General features: G+C 43.7%; 1 protein-coding gene across 1 annotated transcript in view; it reads left to right on the top strand.

The window, feature by feature from the left end:
- Positions 1 to 22,014, top strand: part of LOC141171988 (B-cell receptor CD22-like) — a 197,402-nt gene that overhangs the window by 40,859 nt on the left and 134,529 nt on the right. The window contains exons 2-4 of the mRNA XM_073655742.1: positions 7,580 to 7,669; positions 7,753 to 8,118; positions 18,524 to 18,814. Of these exons, the coding sequence (XP_073511843.1) occupies positions 7,627 to 7,669; positions 7,753 to 8,118; positions 18,524 to 18,814 (700 nt within the window). The 5' untranslated portion in view covers positions 7,580 to 7,626. The remainder of the gene's footprint in view (positions 1 to 7,579; positions 7,670 to 7,752; positions 8,119 to 18,523; positions 18,815 to 22,014) is intronic.

Raw genomic sequence — 22,014 nt, 5'->3', positions numbered from 1 at the left:
CAAGTCCCACACACAGCTAGAAGCCCAAATATTTTTTCAGAGGTAGATGCAGAAAAAAATATATTCAGTTTGCAACCTGATGGAGGTCAGTATAGATGGACTAATACAACAAGTCCCACACACAGCTAGAAGCCCAAATATTTTTTCAGAGGTACTGTAGATGCAGATACAAATTATTTTTAATTTGCAACCTGATGGAGGTCAGTATAGATGGACTAATAGAGAAAGTCCGACACACTGCTAGAAGGCCAAATATTTTTTCAGAGCTAGATGCAGAAAAAAATTATATTCAGTTTGCAACCTGATGGAGGTCAGTATAGATGGATTAATAGAACAAGACCCACACACAGCTAGAAGCCCAAATATTTTTTCAGAGGTAGATGCAGGAAAAAATATATTCAGTTTGCAACCTGATGGAGGTCAGTATAGATGGACTAATACAACAAGTCCCACACACAGCTAGAAGCCCAAATATTTTTTCAGAGGTACTGTAGATGCAGATAAAAATTAGTTTTAATTTGCAACCTGATGGAGGTCAGTATAGATGGACTAATAGAATGATGCTATGCCCAAAAGATTTTACTTCACTAGGTGCAGTAAAAAAATTGGTATTCTATACACAGGTGGTATATCTTGCAGCACAGATAGGCTACTCCACTGACTAACACACTCTGCAATAGGCCAAAAAGGATTAGCTTTGTTAGATTCAGCCAAATGCTGTGAAAAAAACTTGCACAGCACTGGCACAGACCTGCCTGGCAAAAACTGATAGAAACTGATGTAACCTAGTCCTGAAAAGGACTCCAATTACAATTAGTCTTTACTCCCACAACCTATCTATTTAAGAGCACAGACCTCCCTGATAAAAGTCGTAGGAAATGCTGTAACCTAGTCCTTAAAAGGACTGCAATCACAACTATTCCCTACTCCCAAGCTATCTGTATATTTGTGCGAAAATTGGCTTGAAATTAACAAGGTATAGCGCACACAGCAACAGCGGTGCCGTCTAACACGCAGCTGCAGCAGTGAGAAAATGGTGGCGACGGGGAAAATGGCTTGGTCTTATAGGGCAAGGACATGTGACATACACTGCTAATGACACATGCCCTTGCTTGTGTGAAAAAAAGCACTTCGCTCCGTGTGTGCGCTGCTGATAGGCTGACAGATTGCACCTCCCCACTGCAAATGCGGGGAAGAGAAAAAAAAATGGAGATCTTCATTGTTCCTGCAGAGATCCATTCCCTGCCCCTCCCCCCACCCCGCTGTACACTCAAACTGCGTATTAACATTAATTTTCATCATTACTGAGAAAAAATCCAGTTATGATTTTGGTGCACGAACAGTTATCGAACATAACCTCGAACAGCCGAATTTTTATCAAATTGTTCGTGTTCGCCGAACGGCTCGAAAACCGCCCAAAACAGCTCGAATTTGAGATTGGCGAACAGTTCGAGTAGAACAACGCTCATCTCTAGTTATCACACCCGTCGTCCTCAGAGCCAACCTGTTCCTGCCCTGACAAAAAACTAAAGTTGTCGCTCCAATCAGGTATTTGAGTCTCATCATCATCTTCCTCATTGTCTCCACCAACAGGAGTTACAGTTTGGGAACGAGGGTCTACATTATGCTCAGAACCTTCATGCGTCTGGTCCTGGATCCGACTCATAAAGATTCTGGGCATCAGTGCAGATCATTTCCTCGTCTGGATTCACAGAAGCTCTGGAGCCGACCTCTGATTCCCAGGCTATATTATGAGTAAACAGCTCTGCAGACTCAACCATCTGTTCTACCCCATATTCAGACGGGCAGCTGGAGACTTGGGAGCAGGGAGGAAGCAAGTGCAATTGGGGTGACACCTCTGAGGACTGGAGTATTTGTGATGTTGAAGTTGAGGTGGAGGAGAGTGCACATAAAGGAGCACTTGATATCCGTTGAAGCACCTGCTGTTTTTGTGCCTCATCTGGAATTTGTAGCGATTGGCGTGGCCGTAAGAAAGGGATCTTATCACATTGTCCGCTAAAAGAAGTAGACATTTTAGTTTGGCTGGAAGATGGTCTTTCTTCTGCAGATGTTACTGTTGCTTTAACACCTACCCCACGGACACAACCTTTTTTCCCCTTCCCAACATGCCTTTTCCCCATTCCACCAGCAGCAGGCCATTTTACACTCATTTTGGTGGTTAACTAATTCACAACTCTGGAGTTGTTTGCGCAAAAAAACAATGGATGGGAACCGAGCAGAGCTGAGTGGCCAAACTGTGGTATTAGGCCAAAAGTATTGGCTGGGTTAGATGCAGATAAAAATTATATTGATTTTGCAACCTGATGGAGGTTAGTATAGATGGACTAATAGAACATGTCCCGCACACTGCTAGAAGCTGAAATATTTTTTCAGAGCTAGATGCAGAAAAAAATTATATTGAATTTGCACCCTGATGGAGGTCAGTATAGATGGACTAATAGAATGATGCTATGCCCAAAAGATTTTACTTCACTAGGTGCAGTAAAAAAATTGGTATTCTATACACAGGTGGTATATCTTGCAGCACAGATAGGCTACTCCACTGACTAACACACTCTGCAATAGGCCAAAAAGGATTAGCTTTGTTAGATTCAGCCAAATGCTGTGAAAAAAACTTGCACAGCACTGGCACAGACCTGCCTGGCAAAAACTGATAGAAACTGATGTAACCTAGTCCTGAAAAGGACTCCAATTACAATTAGTCTTTACTCCCACAACCTATCTATTTAAGAGCACAGACCTCCCTGATAAAAGTCGTAGGAAATGCTGTAACCTAGTCCTTAAAAGGACTGCAATCACAACTATTCCCTACTCCCAAGCTATCTGTATATTTGTGCGAAAATTGGCTTGAAATTAACAAGGTATAGCGCACACAGCAACAGCGGTGCCGTCTAACACGCAGCTGCAGCAGTGAGAAAATGGTGGCGACGGGGAAAATGGCTTGGTCTTATAGGGCAAGGACATGTGACATACACTGCTAATGACACATGCCCTTGCTTGTGTGAAAAAAAGCACTTCGCTCCGTGTGTGCGCTGCTGATAGGCTGACAGATTGCACCTCCCCACTGCAAATGCGGGGAAGAGAAAAAAAAATGGAGATCTTCATTGTTCCTGCAGAGATCCATTCCCTGCCCCTCCCCCCACCCCGCTGTACACTCAAACTGCGTATTAACATTAATTTTCATCATTACTGAGAAAAAATCCAGTTATGATTTTGGTGCACGAACAGTTATCGAACATAACCTCGAACAGCCGAATTTTTATCAAATTGTTCGTGTTCGCCGAACGGCTCGAAAACCGCCCAAAACAGCTCGAATTTGAGATTGGCGAACAGTTCGAGTAGAACAACGCTCATCTCTAGTTATCACACCCGTCGTCCTCAGAGCCAACCTGTTCCTGCCCTGACAAAAAACTAAAGTTGTCGCTCCAATCAGGTATTTGAGTCTCATCATCATCTTCCTCATTGTCTCCACCAACAGGAGTTACAGTTTGGGAACGAGGGTCTACATTATGCTCAGAACCTTCATGCGTCTGGTCCTGGATCCGACTCATAAAGATTCTGGGCATCAGTGCAGATCATTTCCTCGTCTGGATTCACAGAAGCTCTGGAGCCGACCTCTGATTCCCAGGCTATATTATGAGTAAACAGCTCTGCAGACTCAACCATCTGTTCTACCCCATATTCAGACGGGCAGCTGGAGACTTGGGAGCAGGGAGGAAGCAAGTGCAATTGGGGTGACACCTCTGAGGACTGGAGTATTTGTGATGTTGAAGTTGAGGTGGAGGAGAGTGCACATAAAGGAGCACTTGATATCCGTTGAAGCACCTGCTGTTTTTGTGCCGCTGTACACTCAAACTGCGTATTAACATTAATTTTCATCATTACTGAGAAAAAATCCAGTTATGATTTTGGTGCACGAACAGTTATCGAACATAACCTCGAACAGCCGAATTTTTCTCAAATTGTTCGTGTTCGCCGACCGGCTCGATCACCGCCCAAAACAGCTCGAATTTGAGATTGGCGAACAGTTCGAGTAGAACAACGCTCATCTCTACTCATCACTGGCTGAGATCCTGCTCTGTGTGGCTTGTGTATGGTGCAGACTCGCAGGTCTGTTTTCTATGGAAGTTGCTGCAGGAGCTGTTGCATAGAGACCTTTGCTGACATCACCAGTGCAGACGTCAGCTAGCTGCAGGACCTCTTTGTGGCTGTAGATCCCTCCGCCAGCACTTCTGGTAAAGTGTTTCTAGAGCCAGAAAGTAGTTCCTCAATGGCGGGGGAACAAGGAATATATCAGAAGGAGATAGCAGAAATTCTCCTTCAGGTCAGCATGGTCTTCTCCCATAAGGGGAAGATAAATAACAGATGGCACTGATCCTCCACTTCAGTCTGATCTCCTGCTGTGCTTTGTCACAATGATTTATTGATGCATGCACTAATGTTACTGGTTGGAAACCAGAGAATGTACAGTGGGCTCACCTGGATAAGCTTCGGAGTCCTGTGTTTGTAAGAAGTTCTTTTCTGCCTCTCTTGTTAGGAGAAGAGAGGGAGACAGGGAGATGTTGCAGCCAATAATGGCGTCTGTGGGTCTTGTCCAGCAGCAGGCTTGAGCTTCATAGGAGCTGTTTTGTTATGAATATCTCTCCAAGATAGTTCAGAAGTGGATCAAAATGATCCCTGAGGTTTCCTAGATCGGTCAAGTAGCTTTGATAGGGTACTTTTGCCTTCAAAAAGGCAATTTCCCCAGTTGCTTGGTATACAGCACAGGAGCACACAAATCTTGTGTCTCTTACATTAGGCTGCAGGCCACGCCTTGGAAGGTCAATTTTATAGCTTCTCAAATCAGCCAAACCGTTTTCAGCTGGGCTAACATACTTGTGCAAGGGTTTTCTAGGGTTTTCTAAACATCCATTAGCCTTCTTACACAGTTAGCAAACAAAATGTACCATTAAAACACTGGAGTGCTGGTTGCTGGAAATGGGCCTCTATACACCTATGTAGATATTGCAATAAAAACAAGATGTTTGCAGCTAGAATAGTCATTTACCACATTACATACATAGTAACATAGTAACATAGTTTTTAAGGTTGAAGGAAGACTAAGTCCATCTAGTTCAACCCATAGCCTAACATGTTGATCCAGAGGAAGGCAAAAAAAAAACATGTGGCAAACACTTAAATCTACCCCCTCCACACAGAATAAATCTCCCCCAACCACATAGAATAAATCTCACCTTCCACACTGAATAAACCCCTACTGTATAAATCCCCCCTTCCAAACTGCACAAACCCCCACTGAATAAATCCCCTTCCACACAGAATAAATTCCCCCTCCATACTGAATAAATCCCCCCTCCACACTGAATAACCCCCCCACTGAATAAATCCCCCCTCCACACTGAATAACCCCCCGCTGAATAAATCCCCCTTCCATACTGAATAACCCCTCCACTGAATAAATCCCCTCACTGAATAAATCCCCCTTCCATATTGAATAACCCCCTCACTAAATAAATTCCCTCTCCACACTGAATAAATCACCCAGTTACTGAATAAATTCCCCCTCCACACTGAATAAATCCCCCCTCCACACTGAATAAATCCCCCCTCGACACTAAATACCCCCACTGAATAAATGAATAAATCCCCTTCCACACTGAATAACTCCCCCACTGAATAAGTCCCCCTTCCATATTGAATAACCCCCCCACTGAATAAATCCCCCTCCACACTGAATAACCCCGCCACATCCATGATGAATCTTTGGTGTCTTCAGCTCCATAGCTACAGGAGCACTTACCACCGAGGCTCTGCTCTTTGTCTTCTGGGCGCCGACGAGTGATGTCAGCAGCGTGATAACATGACCTGATCACGCTGCTGACGTCGCTGTAAGCTAACGTCAGAGCTTCAATTGTACTCACATCTGAAAGACACAAGTTCAGCTGAATGCTGGGAGCCAGCACGCAGCAGCTTCTCTGAGTGAAGTGTCAGCTTGACAGCCCATTCAGAGAATGGCCGAATTCCGGCCCGGGGGCGGCAGAATGCATCCACTGGGGGGGACACCTCGGACCGCCGCATTAGGCGGCCAGAAAGTGCCCCCCTGCTTTCTGCACCCAGGGCACATGCCTGCCTTCCCTTCCACCGACATATGCCTCTGCTCACCCATACACTATTCTCTGATCTGGAGTATAAGCCTCAAAAAACTTGGTCAAAACTTTATCGTTATGATATTGCTCATACATAGACTATTATATGATCTGGAGTACATTTCGGTGGTATATAACCCTCAAAAAACTTGTTCAAAACTTTATCGGTATTATAGTGCTCACCCATAGACTATTCCATAGTCTGGAGTACATTTCCTTGGTATATAACCCTCAAAAGTGCATAGCCTTTATGAGTCTAGGAGTACTGCTACATGACAATTTGAACAGAATGTGTATGAAGCCCTCCTTTATGTCTAATACAGGGTATATCTGAGTCCCTCTGAGTCCCTATTTTTTTGCAGTTCTTGCTTCCTTCATAAATCAAACTGAAATTTCCTATTTTTTAATAAAAAAAACAATTTTTATTTACTTAAATTTAAATTTTTTTAAAATCCTTTTTAAATTTGGCCTGATATACAAGTCATTATACAGGAAGAAATAATTTTTAACATTTTTATTCCTCTAAAATGCATTTTCTCGTCGAATTTCAATGTTTTATTGTCAGTCCTTAAAGTGGAGTAAAAGTGTCACACCATTGTTCTCAGCAGCGATCTGGGAGTCAGAGATGCTTCCAGGGGTCTTACCCATGTTGTTCTCCTTCCATTCACCACTTTTCTCATCCATTGGAACATTTTCACCCCCCCCAGAACCCTTTCTAGGGTCTGCTGGAAAAATGCTCCCATTAACTCCCATTATATTTGTTACACGTAATGAGCATTACAATATTAGGAATTGCTCGGTTTGAGCAATGAGCACCGAAGCACTTTAGTGATCACTCATTTCTACTAAAGATATTAAAAAAATATTATAACATGTCATGGAAGTCTCTACACATAAAGATTAGTGATGAGCAAGCATGTTCGTTACTCGAGATTTAAGACCATGCTCGGGTACTCGCCGAGTATCTTCAGCGTGTTTAACAGATTTAATACATGTAAGGAATGCCTGTTTCTTAGGCATTCCTCACATGTATTAAAGCTGTCAAACAGTCGCAAATCATGAGCACAGAGTGACTGAAACATAACACCCGAGCGCGCTGAAGATACTCGGCGAGCATCCGAGCATGCTCGCCGAAAGGGTTAACAGAACATACTCGCTCATCACTAATAAAGATTAAAAGTACCCTAAAGGAGAACTCAACAGCAAAGCAGGACCTCAGGGAGGTGAGTAGCAAATTTTGCAAATAAACAATCAGTGAGGACAAGGATACTGTAGTAGAGAATTGGCAGAATTGTTATATCTCACCAGGAAGATGTGATGGCAGCTGTAGTGGTTATATTTCAGTGTTATACGCTTTCTTTCATTTCTTTAGTGTTTTTTATTTATTTATTTTTTTAGTTTTAACTTTTCAGGTACAGCAGGAGATTTGTCTATTATTAAATCTGGAGTTTCTTATAGAATGGCTGATGTAAAGCAGATGTTTCTTGCTATCATCTTTCAAGGTAAAATTATCTCAATACTTAAATATAACCAGAGAGAAAGAAACCTTGTGACTCCGGCCTCATGTTCTGCTCATTGTTTCCAGGCTTCTATCTTGGTTCTGTATGTCAGCGGTGGACGTTCCCTTCTAAGATTACTGCTCTGATTGGTTCCTGTGTGGAGATTCCTTGTACTTATCATCCTGCCAGGAGCTCAGGAGCGTCCAGCCCTGTATGGTACTTGTCCATTATTGGTTTTGATCCGCAGATCCTAAACACCAAGAAACCATCTTCAGCAAAGAAGGAATACGTAGATCGGACCTCACTAGTATCGGGAGATAACAGCTGCACCCTGCGGATTAACCAAGTGACGAGAGAAGATAAAAATGAATATTATCCGGGGATCGCAGAAGATAAAAAAACAAATGCATACGATAAACAAAATTCAAGAACAGTGAAACTAGATGTTAGAGGTAAATATTTCCTATATTATTCCCAATGATTCATTCTTGTCTGTGCAAAACAATAGTGGAAACCAAAGAATCTCTATGTAGTTGAATCCTTCAAACATAATGACATCTGTATCTTTTACTTTTTAGTTAAGTTTAGTATACTGTATTTTTTGGACTATAAGATGCATTTTTTCCCTCAAATGTGGGAGGAAAATGGGAGTGAGTCTTATAGTCCGAATACAGGTTACTGGGGGGCGGAAGCAGTGGATCTGGGTCAGGAAGCAGAGTCGCCATTGCAAAACGCCGGTGGCAGCAAGGATGAGCCAATGCTGTGAGCCCTGGGCTGGAATGAGGGGATGTCCTGGCAGTGCAAGGCAGGAACCATTGATCTCCAGTCATTGGGCTTTAGGAAAATGTCGGCGGTACGAGGCTGAAGCTGAGTCCCAGATCCACACATTGATCAATAGGCAGTGCGCTTCTGGAAAATGGAGTCGTGTTGGTGCATGCACAGATTCAGATTTCATCTCAATGACGAGACAAGATCTCATTCTGTGCATGGTCCACCTCCAGCACCATTTTCATGAAGCCCACCGCTGGGAGAATAATGTGCACATCTTGGCCTCGCACTGCCAACATTACCCAGAATTGCTCCTGCCATAGCTAATATGACCACAAATAACTCTCATTCTGGCAACCTAACCCTTTAGATGCTGCAGTCAATAGAATTTGTAGCAATTAAATGTTAGAAAAACGGGAAAGGTTCAGCCCATGAATCTTCTGTGAAGTTATGTTGTGTTATAAACATTGATACAATTGCTTTTTTGCCTTCATCATCACTCCAAAAAAAGTGGATAAAAAGTGATGAAAAAATGGTTTGTTACCCAAAATGGTGCAAATGAAAATATAAAATGATGTATCAAAAATGTAGCCTGTACACTACTCTGCTGATGGAAAAACATAAGATGATGACCTCAAAATATGGTGACATACATATAAAAGTAGTAAAGCACAATAGAACTATATATATTTAGTATTAGTGATGAGTAGTGTTGAGCGATACCTTCCGATATCAGGAAATATCGGATCGGATTGGATCGGGCCGATACTCAAAAAGTATCGGATATCGCCGATTCCGATACCGGAAACCAATGCAAGTCAATGGGACACAAATATCGGAATGAAAATAAACCCGTTCTTTCCTTGTAGGTTAATTCTACATGAAGGAAAACAACTAACAATAATGTAGAATGTATTGGGGGAGGTGGTTGCCCAAATCGATGGGAACAGTGCTCACAGTGAAACATGAAAAGCTGGCAATTCATCAGCGGCATACACCGGTACACGACAATTTAGAACAGAAAGAATAGAGCTTCACACATAGATTAGATAGATAGAAACATGTCAGCCACATATATAAGAAGTACAGGGACAGTGTTGCTTACTGTACTTGTCATTTAGTGTAAAGGATTTATTTAAAAAAATAATAGTGTTTTCATGCACCGTCTCTTTAAGAAAGCCGGCCGGCAATTCAGCAGTGGTACCCGACAATTTAGAACAGAAAGATAGAGCATCACACATAGATTAGATACATAGAAACATGTCAGTCACATATATAAGAAGTACAGTGATAGTGTTGATTACTGTACTTGTCATTTAGTGTTAAAATAAAGGATTTATTTAAAAAAAAATTGGCGTGAGGTTCCCCGTAATTTTAGTCTCTAGCGGAGGTTAAACAGACGGCTGGGGCAGATGTTTGAAGCCTGGGAAGGGGGTAATACCCACGGAGCTTCCCAGGCTACTAATATCAGCCCCCAGCTGAATACCTATCCTTTACTAGCTATTAAAATGGGGGACCCCAAAAAAAAAATGACTTGGGGTCCCCCCTATTTTAATAGCTAGCAAAGGCTAAACAGACAGCTGGGGGCTGATATTAATAGCCCAGGAAGTGTGCCATGAATATTGTCCCCCTCCCAGGCTAGAAACACCAGCAGTCAGCCGCCCCAGAAATGGCGCATCCATAGGATGCGCCAATTCTGGCACTTACCCTCGCTCTTCCCACTGCCCTGTAGCGGTGGCAGTGGGGTAATAGGGCTGGGGTTGATGTCAGCTTATAATGCCAGCTGACATCAAGCCCAGGTTAGTAATGGAGAGGCGTCTATAAGACACCCCCATTACTAACCCCATAGTCAAAGTTAAAAAAAAAACACAAACACCCAGAATAAAGTCCTTTAATTGAAATAAACACACAATTCTTTATTGTTCTAAATTAAACCATACTTACCATCACGCCCATTCCAGCTGAAGCCAACGATCTCCTGCAATAAAAGTAAAATAATAAACCAACTTCATCCTTACCTTTTGATGGTTCCCAGGACAGCTCCAGCTCTGCTACATCAAGATGACAGGCTGGACCGCAGCAGAACGCTGCCATCCAGCCTGTCATCCCGCAGACACTGAGAAGCGCAGGCATGCTTGCGCTCCTCAGTGTCAGGCTGTGACGTCATAAAGATGAGCCGAGGTCATGTACAATGAACTCAGCTCACCTCATGTACGTCACTGACAGCGTGGGAGAATTCTCACGCTGAAGCGCTGAGTGCAGGAGAATTTTCCCACGCTGTCAGTGACGTGCATGAGGTGAGCCGAGTTTATTGGACATGAACTCGGCTTATCTGGATGCCGTCACAGCGAGACACTGAGGAGCGCAAGCATGCCTGCGCTTCTCAGTGTCTGCAGCATGGCAAGCGGGATGGCAGCTTTCTGCTGCGATCCAGCCTGTCATCTCGATGTAGCAGAGCTGAAGCTGTCGTGGGAACCATGGAAAGGTAAGGATGATGTTGCTTTATTATTTTACTTTTATTGCAGGAGATCGTTGGCTTCAGCTGGAATGGGCGTGATGGTAAGTATGGTTTAATTTAGAACAATAAAGAATTGTGTCTTTATTTCAATTAAAGGACTTTATTCTGGGTGTTTGTGTTTTCTTTTAACTTTGACTATGGGGTTAGTAATGGGGGTGTCTTATAGACGCCTCTTCATTACTAACCTGGGCTTGATGTCAGCTGGCATTATAAGCTGACATCAATCCCAGCCCTATTACCCCACTGCCACCGCTACAGGGCAGTGGGAAGAGCAAGGCTAAGTGCCAGAATTGGCGCATCCTATGGATGCGCCATTTCTGGGGCGGCTGACAGCTGGTGTTTCTAGCCAGGGAGGGGGCCAATATTCTTGGCACCCTTCCTGAGCTATTAATATCAGCCCCCAGCTGTCTGCCTAGCCTTTGCTAGCTATTAAAATAGGAGGGACCCCACGTCATTTTTTGGGGGGGTCCCCCATTTTAATAGCTAGTAAAGGCTAGGTATTCAGCTGGGGTCTGATATTAGTAGCTTGGGAAGCTCCGTGGGTATTACCCCCTTCCCAGGCTTCAAACATCTGCCCCAGCCATCTGCTTAACCTTCGCTAGAGACTAAAATTACGGGGAACCCCATGCCAATTTTTTTTTAAATAAATCCTTTATTTTAACACTAAATGACAAGTACAGTAATCAACACTATCACTGTACTTCTTATATATGTGACTGACATGTTTCTATCTATCTAATCTATGTGTGATCCTCTATTCTTTCTGTTGTAAATTGTCGGGTACCGCTGCTGAATTGCCGGCCGGCTTTTTTAAAGAGACGGTGCATGAAAACACTATTATTTTTTTAAATAAACCCTTTACACTAAATGAAAAGTACAGTAAGCAACGCTGTCACTGTACTTCATATATATGTGACTGACATGTTTTTATCTATCTAATCAATGTGTGATGCTCTATTCCTTCTATTCTTAATTGTCGGGTACCGCTGCTGAAATGCCGGCCGGCTTTTTTTAAGAGACGGTGCACGAAAACAATATTTTTTTTTTAATAAATCCTTTAACACTAAATGACAAGTACAATAAGCTGAGCGCTGCCATCCAGCTTGTCATCCTTCAGAGACACTGCAGAGCACAGGCATTATGGGAACTTCCGATTCCGGTATTCGATATTGTAAAAGCATCGGAACTCAGTATCGGAATTCCGATACCGCGAATATCGGTCGATACGCGATATTTCAGTGTCGGAATGCTCAACACTAGTGATGAGCAAACACTAAAATGCTCAGGTACTCGTTGTTCGAGTCAAGCAAATTGGAGTACTCGGGTGCTCAGACCGAGTAACGACCCCAATGTAAGTCTATGGGAAACTCGAGCATTTTTCAGGTGGCTCCCCCCAGTGGTCCGCAGAGGGACTAAAATTTTTCCAAATCGATAAGAACTGTGCTCAAATGACATGGGAACAGCATGGGGAAGACCTCTGGAAACATTTCTGACTCCCAGGTCACTGCTGTCAACAACGTTGTCATAGGTATTACACCAATTTTAAGGACTCACAATAAAACATGAAAAAACGAAACAAAAATGGATTTTTCTGGGAAATATGTTAAGGAACATCCTTTCCAGGGTAATGACTTGTATATAAGGCAAAATAAATGAGCATAACCAAAAATGCTCCTTCACACCCTGGGCTATGTTCACACGTAGCGTTTTTGATGCATTTTTGCTCTTTTGCATTGCTTTCAAACAAGACAAATGCATTCACCAGCAAATGTCATTTTAACATTTTATAACCTTATCTGGCCATGTGGTGTGTGACACATCATCAGACACATCTAGTTTCATTTATGATGGAGGGTCTCTGAAAGTCACAAAGCCTATTTTTATAGAGCCATCAGACGGCCCTTACTATTCTTAAAGGACCAGCACTCGGCCCTCACTATTGTTAGAGAGCCATCAGCTGGCTATGCTTTATTGTTCCCATTATTAACGAGTGGGTCTCCTATACTGTTACTGCGTATGCAGTGACTACAAGGGCTGCTAAAAATTTGGACGCAACCCAATACCCCTTTGAAGCGACATAGAGGATTGTCTCAGTAAAAAAAATGTTCCCATTATAAAGGAGCGGTAGTGGTAATGCCCATGCTGTGACTGCAAAGGCTGCCAAAATTTAGGAAAAACCCCACTAACAATTTTAAGACAAATAGAGCAGGGCAACAGTAACAAGGTACGACATGTTCCCATTAGAAAGGAGCGGTCTGCTATTCAGTTATAGGGTATGCAGTGATTCCAACGGCTGCCAAAATTTAGAAAAAACCCTACTAACAATTTAAAGACACAGAGCTGTGCCAAAGTAAGGACATGTTCCCATTAGAAAGGAGCAGGTCTGCTATACAGTTATAGGGTATGCAGTGATTCCAACGGCTGCCAAAATTTAGAAAAATTCCTACTGAGAATTTAAAGACACATAGAGCTGGGCCATAGTGATGACATGTTCCTATTAGAAAGGAGAGGGTCTGCTATTCAGTTATATGGTATGCAGTGAGTGCAACGGCTGCCAAAATTGAGGAAAAACCCTACTAACAATTTAAAGACACATAGAGGTGGACCTCAGTAATGACATATTCCCATTTGAAAGGAGAGGGTCTCCCATACTATTTGCCTATGCAGTGACTGCAATGGCTGTCAAAAATTTGGAGGAACTCCAATGCCCCTTGCAAGAGATGTAGTGGTCGAAGGGCCTCCTGAAAACAATGTTCCCATTATTAGGAAGTGGGTCTCATATATTGTTTGCCTATGCAGTGAAGCAATGGCTGCCAAAAATTTGGAGAAACTCCAATGCCCCTTGCAAGAGATGTAGAGGTCAGAGAGCCTCCTGAATACAATGTTCCCATTATTAGGAAGTGGGTCTCCCATAATGTTTTCCTATGCAGTGAAGCAACAGCTGCCAAAAATTTGGAGGAACTCCAATGTCCCTTGCAAGAGATGTAGATATGTTGACATGGTACATGGTGGTGATATGGTGGTGGAGGATGATGATACGGAAAAGTAGGAGGACAAGAGCAAATAGATAAAATCAGGAAGCGTATACCCATGTCTGGGTGTGAAGTCAGAGGTGCATGGGAATAGAGTTAGACCTCCCCAAAAAAAGACACTGTATTTGAGTTTATGTTGCGCTGCTATCATTCGTTGGTGTTGAAAAGTCTGTCCCAATCCAGCCCTTGTTCATTTTTATAAGAGTCAGCCTGTCAGCATTTTCAGTTGACAGGCGGATGTGCCTATCGGCTATAATTCCACCAGCGGCACTAAAAACCCGCTCTGACAAAACGCTAGCGGCAGGGCAGGCCAGGATCTCCACAATGTAGAGAGCCAGTTTGTTCCACATGTCCAGCTTGGATACCCAATAATTATAAGGCACAGAGGAATCACGGAGGACAATGGTATGGTCGGCAAAGTACTCCCTCAGCGTCTTCCGAAACGTTTCCCTCCTTAGGAGAGTACCCCACGCCTCAGGGGCTGTGTGATGGGAGGGTCTCAGAAAAATGTCCCAGAACTTTGACAGTGTTCCCCTGCCTCTGCTGGATTGCATTTGTGTCTCTCTCGCCTGTACTCTTTCATTGTCCAATGAACTGTGACCTCTGCTGCCAGCGTTTTCAGATAGGAATTTTTTAAATAATTCCTCAACATTGGCATTCTGGTACTGCCCCATTTTATTAGGCCTGTCCAGCGTGGGAATAAGGGACAGAAAGTTTACCTTGCAGCTTTGGTCTAGAAGTGTCACCAACCAGTAATGACTGTCACCCAAAATTTGGACAACACGAGGGTCACGGGAAAGGCAGCATAACATAAACTCAGCCATGTGTGCCAGACTGCAAAGAGGCAAGACTTCCATGTCCTCACGAAGATGACGACTGACCATGCTCTCCTCCATCCTCCTCCTCTTCCTCCTCCTCCCTGTCCTCAGGACATCCACGCTGAACAAAGAGTATGACAGTTGTGCAGGTAGTACCGTCTATAGCGCAGGAAACTAGCTCCCTTTCTTCCTCCTCCTCCTCCTCTTCCTCATTGTCACCCAATCCACTCTTGGGATGAGATGAGGCTGGGCTATGTGTAATCACCATGTATGGTTCGTTGCTCCATCTCATCGTGCTCCTCCTGCAATGCATCCTCTTTAATTGTGAACAGAGAGCATTTCAGATGACAGAGTAGCGGGATAGTGATCCTAATTATGGCGTCATCGCCGCTCACCATCTTGGTGGAGTCCTCAAAGTTTTGGAGGATTGTACAGATGTCTGACATCCATGTCCACTTTTGAGGTCTTATGTGTGGAGTCTGAAAGGCCTTGTTGATGCTGGTAGTCAACAACTGCCCTCTTCTGCTCACAAATCCTTCCCAACATTTGCAGTGTAGAATTCCAACGCATGGGGACATCACACACCAGTCAGGCACACAGGCAGCATACTTTGACAAGCAGATCTGGCAGATGCAGGTAGGTTTTGAGAAATCTCTGAACCACGAGTTTAAGCACATGGGCCAGACATGGCACATATGTGAGCTCGCTTTGCCTCAGAGCCACCACCAGGTTCCGGCCACGGTCACACAAGACCATGCCTGGCTGTAGGGTCAGCGGTGTGAGCCACACATCTGCCTGCTCTTTCAGAGCTGTCCACAACTCTTCAGCGTTGTGCAGTTTGTCACTTAAGCATATTACTGCAGGCATTGCTGCAGTGCTTCCAGCTTGCGACTTATGTGGTCATTTCGGAGATGGAGGCTGAAGAGGAGGAGGAAGAGGTGCAGGATCTGTAGAATGTGGTGTCAACATTGATTGACCCAGGACCCACAGTCCTCGGTGTCGGAAGGACGTGTTAAGTCCCAATTTCCGACTGGGTCCCTGCTTCCACTATATTAACCCAGTGTGCCATCAGCGAGATAAACCGTCCCTTCCCACATGCACTTGTCCACGTGTCCTTGGTTAGGTGGATTTTCCCAGTAACTGCATTGTTGAGGTCACGTCTAATGTTGTGAGTCACGTGCTTGTGTAATGCGGGGACGGCACACCGAGAGAAATAGTGGCGGCTGAGGATGGAGTACCGAGGGACAGCTGCTGCCATCATGTTGCAGAAATTTTCCATCTCCACGAGCCTAAAAGGCAACACTTCGAGTGCAAGCATTTGCGAAATGTGTGAATTTAGTAATGTGGCCTGTGGGGCGTTTTCTGCATATTTGCGCTTGAGTTACAAGGACTGCAGTAGAGATAGCTGAACGCTGCGCTGGGACAAGGACGTGGACATGCTTGCTGATGGTGCTAGTTGAGAATGTGCAATGAGAGGTGCAGGGCGGGAGGCATCTTGGTATGCGCCATGGACAGGGGTTTGGCTTGCATGTACAACAGCGGAACAAGCAGTGGTGTCATCCACAGACACTGTTGCTGGACCCTGGAGTTCGGCCCACTTAGTTGGGTGCTTTGCTTTCATGTGCCTGATCATGCTGGTGGTGGTCAGGCTGCTAGTTTTGCTACCCCTGCTGATGCTGGCCTGGCAGGTGGGGCTAATGGCCTTTTTGGGGTTATCTGCAGAGTCTTTAAAATATAACCAGACTCAGGAAGACCTAACAGTTGTACTGGCAACTTGCGTTGTGTTGGTATTACGAGGAACGCTTTCCCACCTTGTGTCTGCGGCCACCACACTGCTTCTTCCTGCCTGTTGTGGTGCTACGCCTCCCTCGCTCTGTGTGCTTCTGTTCTCGCTCTTTATGTCCCCCTGCCAGGTTGGGTCAGTTACTATATCATCCACCACCTCATCTTCCACTTCCACACCCTGGTACTCCTCCTGACTTTCTGGCAATTGGTTTCATCATCATCATCATCATCATCATTCACCTCTTGTGACAGTAATTGCACTTTCCCACCATCGTCTTCATGTGACCCTGACTGCTCCAATATTTCTGCATTGCTACACACGTTCTCCTCTTGACTCGCTTGAAGCTGGCCGGGCGAGTGGCCCGAATCTACAAATGGAAAAGTGATCAGCTCTTCTGAGTGTCCAAGTGTGGGATCAGTTGTCTCCGGGCACTCGTCATGGTGGAAGGAAGGAGGATCAGGGTGAGGAATATGCAGTCCAGACTTTTGTTTACTGATACTTGACCGTGTGGAAGACACGGTGGTGGTGGTGGTGGCAAAGTGATTAAAAGCATTATCTTCTATCCAACCAACAACCTTTTGACACTGCTCTGTGTTCAATAGTGGTGTTCTGCAGTCCCCTAGTAATTGTGACAAGAAGGTCGAGCGGCAAGATGTGAGTTTTTGTTGTGGCACAATATCAGCTTGCCCACAGCCACGTCCTCGGCCTCGGCCTCTGCATGCACCATCACGTCCACTTCCCCATCCCTTGCCACGCACCTTGCCCATTTTAAATGGAGGACAATATTTTCCACATTTACGAGAAATGGCTGATTTTGGAACGCAGTTATAAGTGATATGTCTCACAGAGAACTACGATTTTAATATTATTCTACACAGAGACCTAGTGTGAATAGGTTGACCGACACACTGCAAAAGAATGCAAATGGAAGAAATGTCTGATTTTGGAACAGTCTTATAGGTGATATGTCTGACAGAAATCCACTGTTTTAAATAGCAGGCCTGTAATTTACTAATACTATTCTACACAGAGACCTTGTGTGAATAGCTTCACTGACACACTGCAACAGAATGGAAAAGGAAGCCAATATTTTCCACGTTCAGTTCAAATTTCTGGATATTTATCTCTGTAATATGGAACAGATCTGGCTTTATTCTGCAGTGAGAAAAAGCAAAGGGAGCAGAAAAATGGTGTACTCTGGATTGCTTTTTATACAAGTAAGCAGGATTAAGATAAAAACATTTTTTCCTGGCCCTTGATATCTGGAGATATGTCTACAAATATCTGTAATTATTACAGCAGCAGAGAGGATGTTCAATGGTCCCTCTTGTGCTGTATTATACACTGCAGTCTGCCACATACACTGCCTGCCTAGCACTGATTATATGCAGCTGGATTAGTCCTCAGAAGGACTGTTTATTCAGATGGATATATTTATATATATGTTGTGGAATACCTATACTAACTGTAAACAAGCAAATCTCTCCCTAGTTCAGCAGCAGCTCTCCCTACTCTGCCTGATTCCGGGGTAGAATGTGACGAGAATAGCAGCGCCAGGTCTGACATACACCTGATGCTGCTGTGCGGCCAGCCAATCACTGTAATGCCACAACCAACATGGCTACGGCATTACAGTGATTGGCAGGCAATCCCTGCATGTTCATTGGCTCTCTAAAGAGTGCAAAAGATGCAGGGAGGGGACCCGAGTTTCTGCCCGAGCAACCCGGAAATACTTGTCGGGCGCCGAGCTTGTCGAGCACCATGATGCTCGGGCGAGTACCAAGCAGTGGCGAGCACGTTAGCTCATCACTAAGTATCACTTTTGTTATATTGACCTGTATCATAAAGGTAAAATACTGAATTACTTGCACTCTACAGTAAACATCATAAAAATTAAATGTTCCTGATGTAACATTTTATGATACAATTTTTCAGATTCTCCGGAAGATATTCATCTTCTTTACTATTCTCAACCTATAATAGAAGGAGAAGCCACCACTATACGATGTGCTGCCTATCACACGTGTCGCTCCAGTCCTCCTTATATACAATGGAACAAAATGGGTCAGATTAAGAATCAATCGAAGATTTCTGATGGATCCTGGAGAGAAGAATCAGAACTTATTTATACTCCTTCATATGTGGATGATGGGACTCCTATTCAGTGCACGGCTACATATCCTAATGGACAAAAAACAATTAAATCATCCACTATACGCATCAACTGTACGTATTATAGGTGACTAAGTTCAATTTCCTACTCTAAGATAAAAAAAAATATGATGAATACATTAAAAATGACCTGTGTTGGAAATGTAACAACTCACCTGCAGTAAGTAAATAGTAATAGTATTAGTACATGTAAATAACATAGCTTACCTAATTGACACTATTTTGATCAAAAAAGCGTAAAAACCATCCCACCGCACCATGGTGTCCCCAATTAGGATGTACCTTAACTCTTATAGTTCCTATCACTATCTGCCACCAGGTTGGACCGATATGAGATAAGGTCACCACCTTTCAGGCCTGATATACTATAATTCGTTAAGCCCCCCATCCGGCCTGTGAGACAAGAAAAAGAGATTTTATTATACTCACCTGCTCGGGGGCGGTCGAGTACGAGGGGCGTCACTGGTCCTGGTCAAGCGCCTCCCTTCTTCTTGTGATGCCGTCCTCCTTCTTGCTTCTTGTGGATGACGTGTCCTACTTCATTCACACAGTCTCCCCAGCATTGCACTCCTGCGCAGGAGTACTTGTCTACATTGAAGAGGGTAGAGTTAAGTACTGCAGTGTGAATGTTCCGGCGCTCTTTGACCTTTTCCAGTGCATGCGCACTGCAGTACTTTGCTCTGCCCTCGTCAGGGCAGAGTAGTACGCCTGCTCAGGAGCGTGATGCCGGGGAGACTGTGTGAATGAAGTAGAGATGCATCATACACACAAAGCAAGAAGGAGGACGGCATCACAAGAAGAATGGAGGCACCGGACCGGGACAAGTGACGCCCCTCGGACTCGACCGCCCCCCCCCACCAGGTGAGTATAATAAAAGCTCTTTTTCTTGTCTTGCAGGTCGGGTTGGGGGTTTATATACATCAGTATAGAATGCTGAATATCAAGGCTGAAAGGTGGTGGTCTTAGCTCATATTGGTCAAACCTGGTGACAGGTACGCTTTAATGGTCAGGTCTGGTTCCTGCTCTGCCCCCATCTATCTTGATTCCTACTGGCACATAACAAGGTGAGATACTAGAGTTAGGGACCATCCTGATTGGGTACACCTTGTCACGGTGGGATGGCTTTTACGCTTTTTTTTAAATCAAAATAGTCTTAACTAAAGCCCCATGTTATTTTCTTGTACTATTACTATTTATTTATTTACTTACAGCAGGGCGTTTGCGCATTGTTTTATCATATTTTTTGTCTGTTAATGGCCACAGTGTGAACGTGCACCTACACATTGCACGTATAACAACAGGTGTGTTGGCCCATTTCTTCCGTTTTGAAAAGTGTGAAAATTCATTTTTAATAAGCAATACTGTATAATACAACGTATGATTGGGAAAGCAAACATTACTATTGCTTTAAATGTCTAAGGGGGAAAGTTTTTCCTTGTAGAGAAATCTGGACTTAAAGGCCATGCAATGCTCCTCTAGGAATTTAAATATGCAAATATCCTCTTCAGACAAAAAGAGGGCTTGAACTCTAGTGACACCAATTGGGGGTAGCAATCCCTAAAGTCAATATGGACCCTTTTATCAGGAGCATTGCATGGCAAATAATTCAACTTACACTGGCTTGACACTCTCCACAATGAGAAACATTCCCCCTTAGGCACCTAGTTAGAGGCCTCTCACTTAGCCAAATCAGGTCTGCTACTTAGCAGTGATGAGGGGCAAAAACTCAAGTCATGTGGCAAAGATATTTAAAGGGTCGATATTAACTTTGCCTGCTGTCATGCATCTGGGTTTGACCCCTTGAGCTTGTGCTTTGTGGTCACCTTTTCTGTCTGCCAAGCCACAGCTGATACACCTTTTCTCTGGGCGTTTAGTTTCTGTTTCCCTTGATTCAATCTTTTTTAGGATAACAGGTGTTTTCATTTACTCATTTGTCTGCTCTATCACCTTATGGGTGCGACGTTATATACTTACCTCCTGTTGATATTTCCTGCTGGTAATAGTCTCATTTGCATGTCCAGCCATACTGCTGTAGTTTAAGCCTGTCAGTGAAAGACAATTTAGAGTATATCTCTTTGCTGTTTATGTTCTTTACCCTGCACATATCTTCTCTTTCTTTTTAGGAAGTTGGAGGAATATTCTATTACAGTACATACTTAATCCTTGATTTTATATTTTGTGGTTTGTTTTACTCACTCTGGGATCTCTTCCTATTTCAGCACACTTTCCTTTCTGTAGGTAATTTACACTGTGCTCTGCCCTCTGGTTCTTTAGGAAGCACGTAAAGTGCTTGACTGCCTTTCAGGCAGCATAGGACTGACTATCCATCATCTACTCTTTGGTTAGGGCTATCTCATCTCATGCAGGAACCACTAGGGACTGCGAGATCAGGATCTCTAGTCTGTACAGGAACCGGCAGGGTCGTTTTCAGTTTTTAGTGTGTTACCTATTATTCCGAGTGAGTTGCTAAACTATCATAACACCTATTGTTTTTAAATAGCAATTTTTCAATTAATATTTCATAAAAAGAACATGTCAGTTCTCCTTTGCCACACATCGTTATTCTCCATAGATGTCCTTAACCTTTGGTGAGGCTTCAAAGATAATCCAGATTGGAAACGTAGTTCAGCATTGTAAACTACAACTCAAACTTTTCTCAGAATACATAAAATTTCCAGGTATACTCTATAAACATATTGGGCAACACTAGAGTTGTGCTCAAAAGTTTACATACCCCAGTAGAATTTTTCCTTTCTTGGCCTTTCTTCAGAGAATATGAATGACAGCAAAAAAAATTTCTCCACTCATTGGTTGGTTGAAGTCATTTATTGTCAAACAACTGTTTTTTCTCTTTTTAAATCTTAATGATAACCAAAAACATCCAAATGACCCTGATCAAAAGTTCACATACCCCAGTTCTTAATAACATGTATTGCCCCCTCTAACATCAATGACAGCTTGAAGTCTTTTGTGGTAGATGTGGATGAGGTTCTTTATTTTCTCAGATGGTAAAGCTGTTCATTCTTCTTGGCAAAAAGCCTCCAGTTCCTGTACATTCCTGGGCTGTCTAGCACGAACTGCGAGCTTGAGATCTCCCCAGAGAGGTTCAATGATATTGAGGTCAGGAGACTGAGATGGCCACTCCAGAACCTTCACTTTGTTCTGCTGTAGCCAATGACAGGTTGACTTGGCCTTGTGCTTTGGATCATTGTCATGTTGGAACGTGCAAGCATGTCCCACGCGCAGCTTCCGGG

Source organism: Phyllobates terribilis, unplaced genomic scaffold (genome assembly GCF_046119375.1).
Source record: "Phyllobates terribilis strain yellow unplaced genomic scaffold, ASM4611937v1 Scaffold_12__6_contigs__length_324123572, whole genome shotgun sequence".
NCBI lineage: Eukaryota > Metazoa > Chordata > Amphibia > Anura > Dendrobatidae > Phyllobates > Phyllobates terribilis.
Note: the sequence above shows the minus strand (reverse complement) of the source record. Positions and strands in the feature narration are given on the sequence as shown.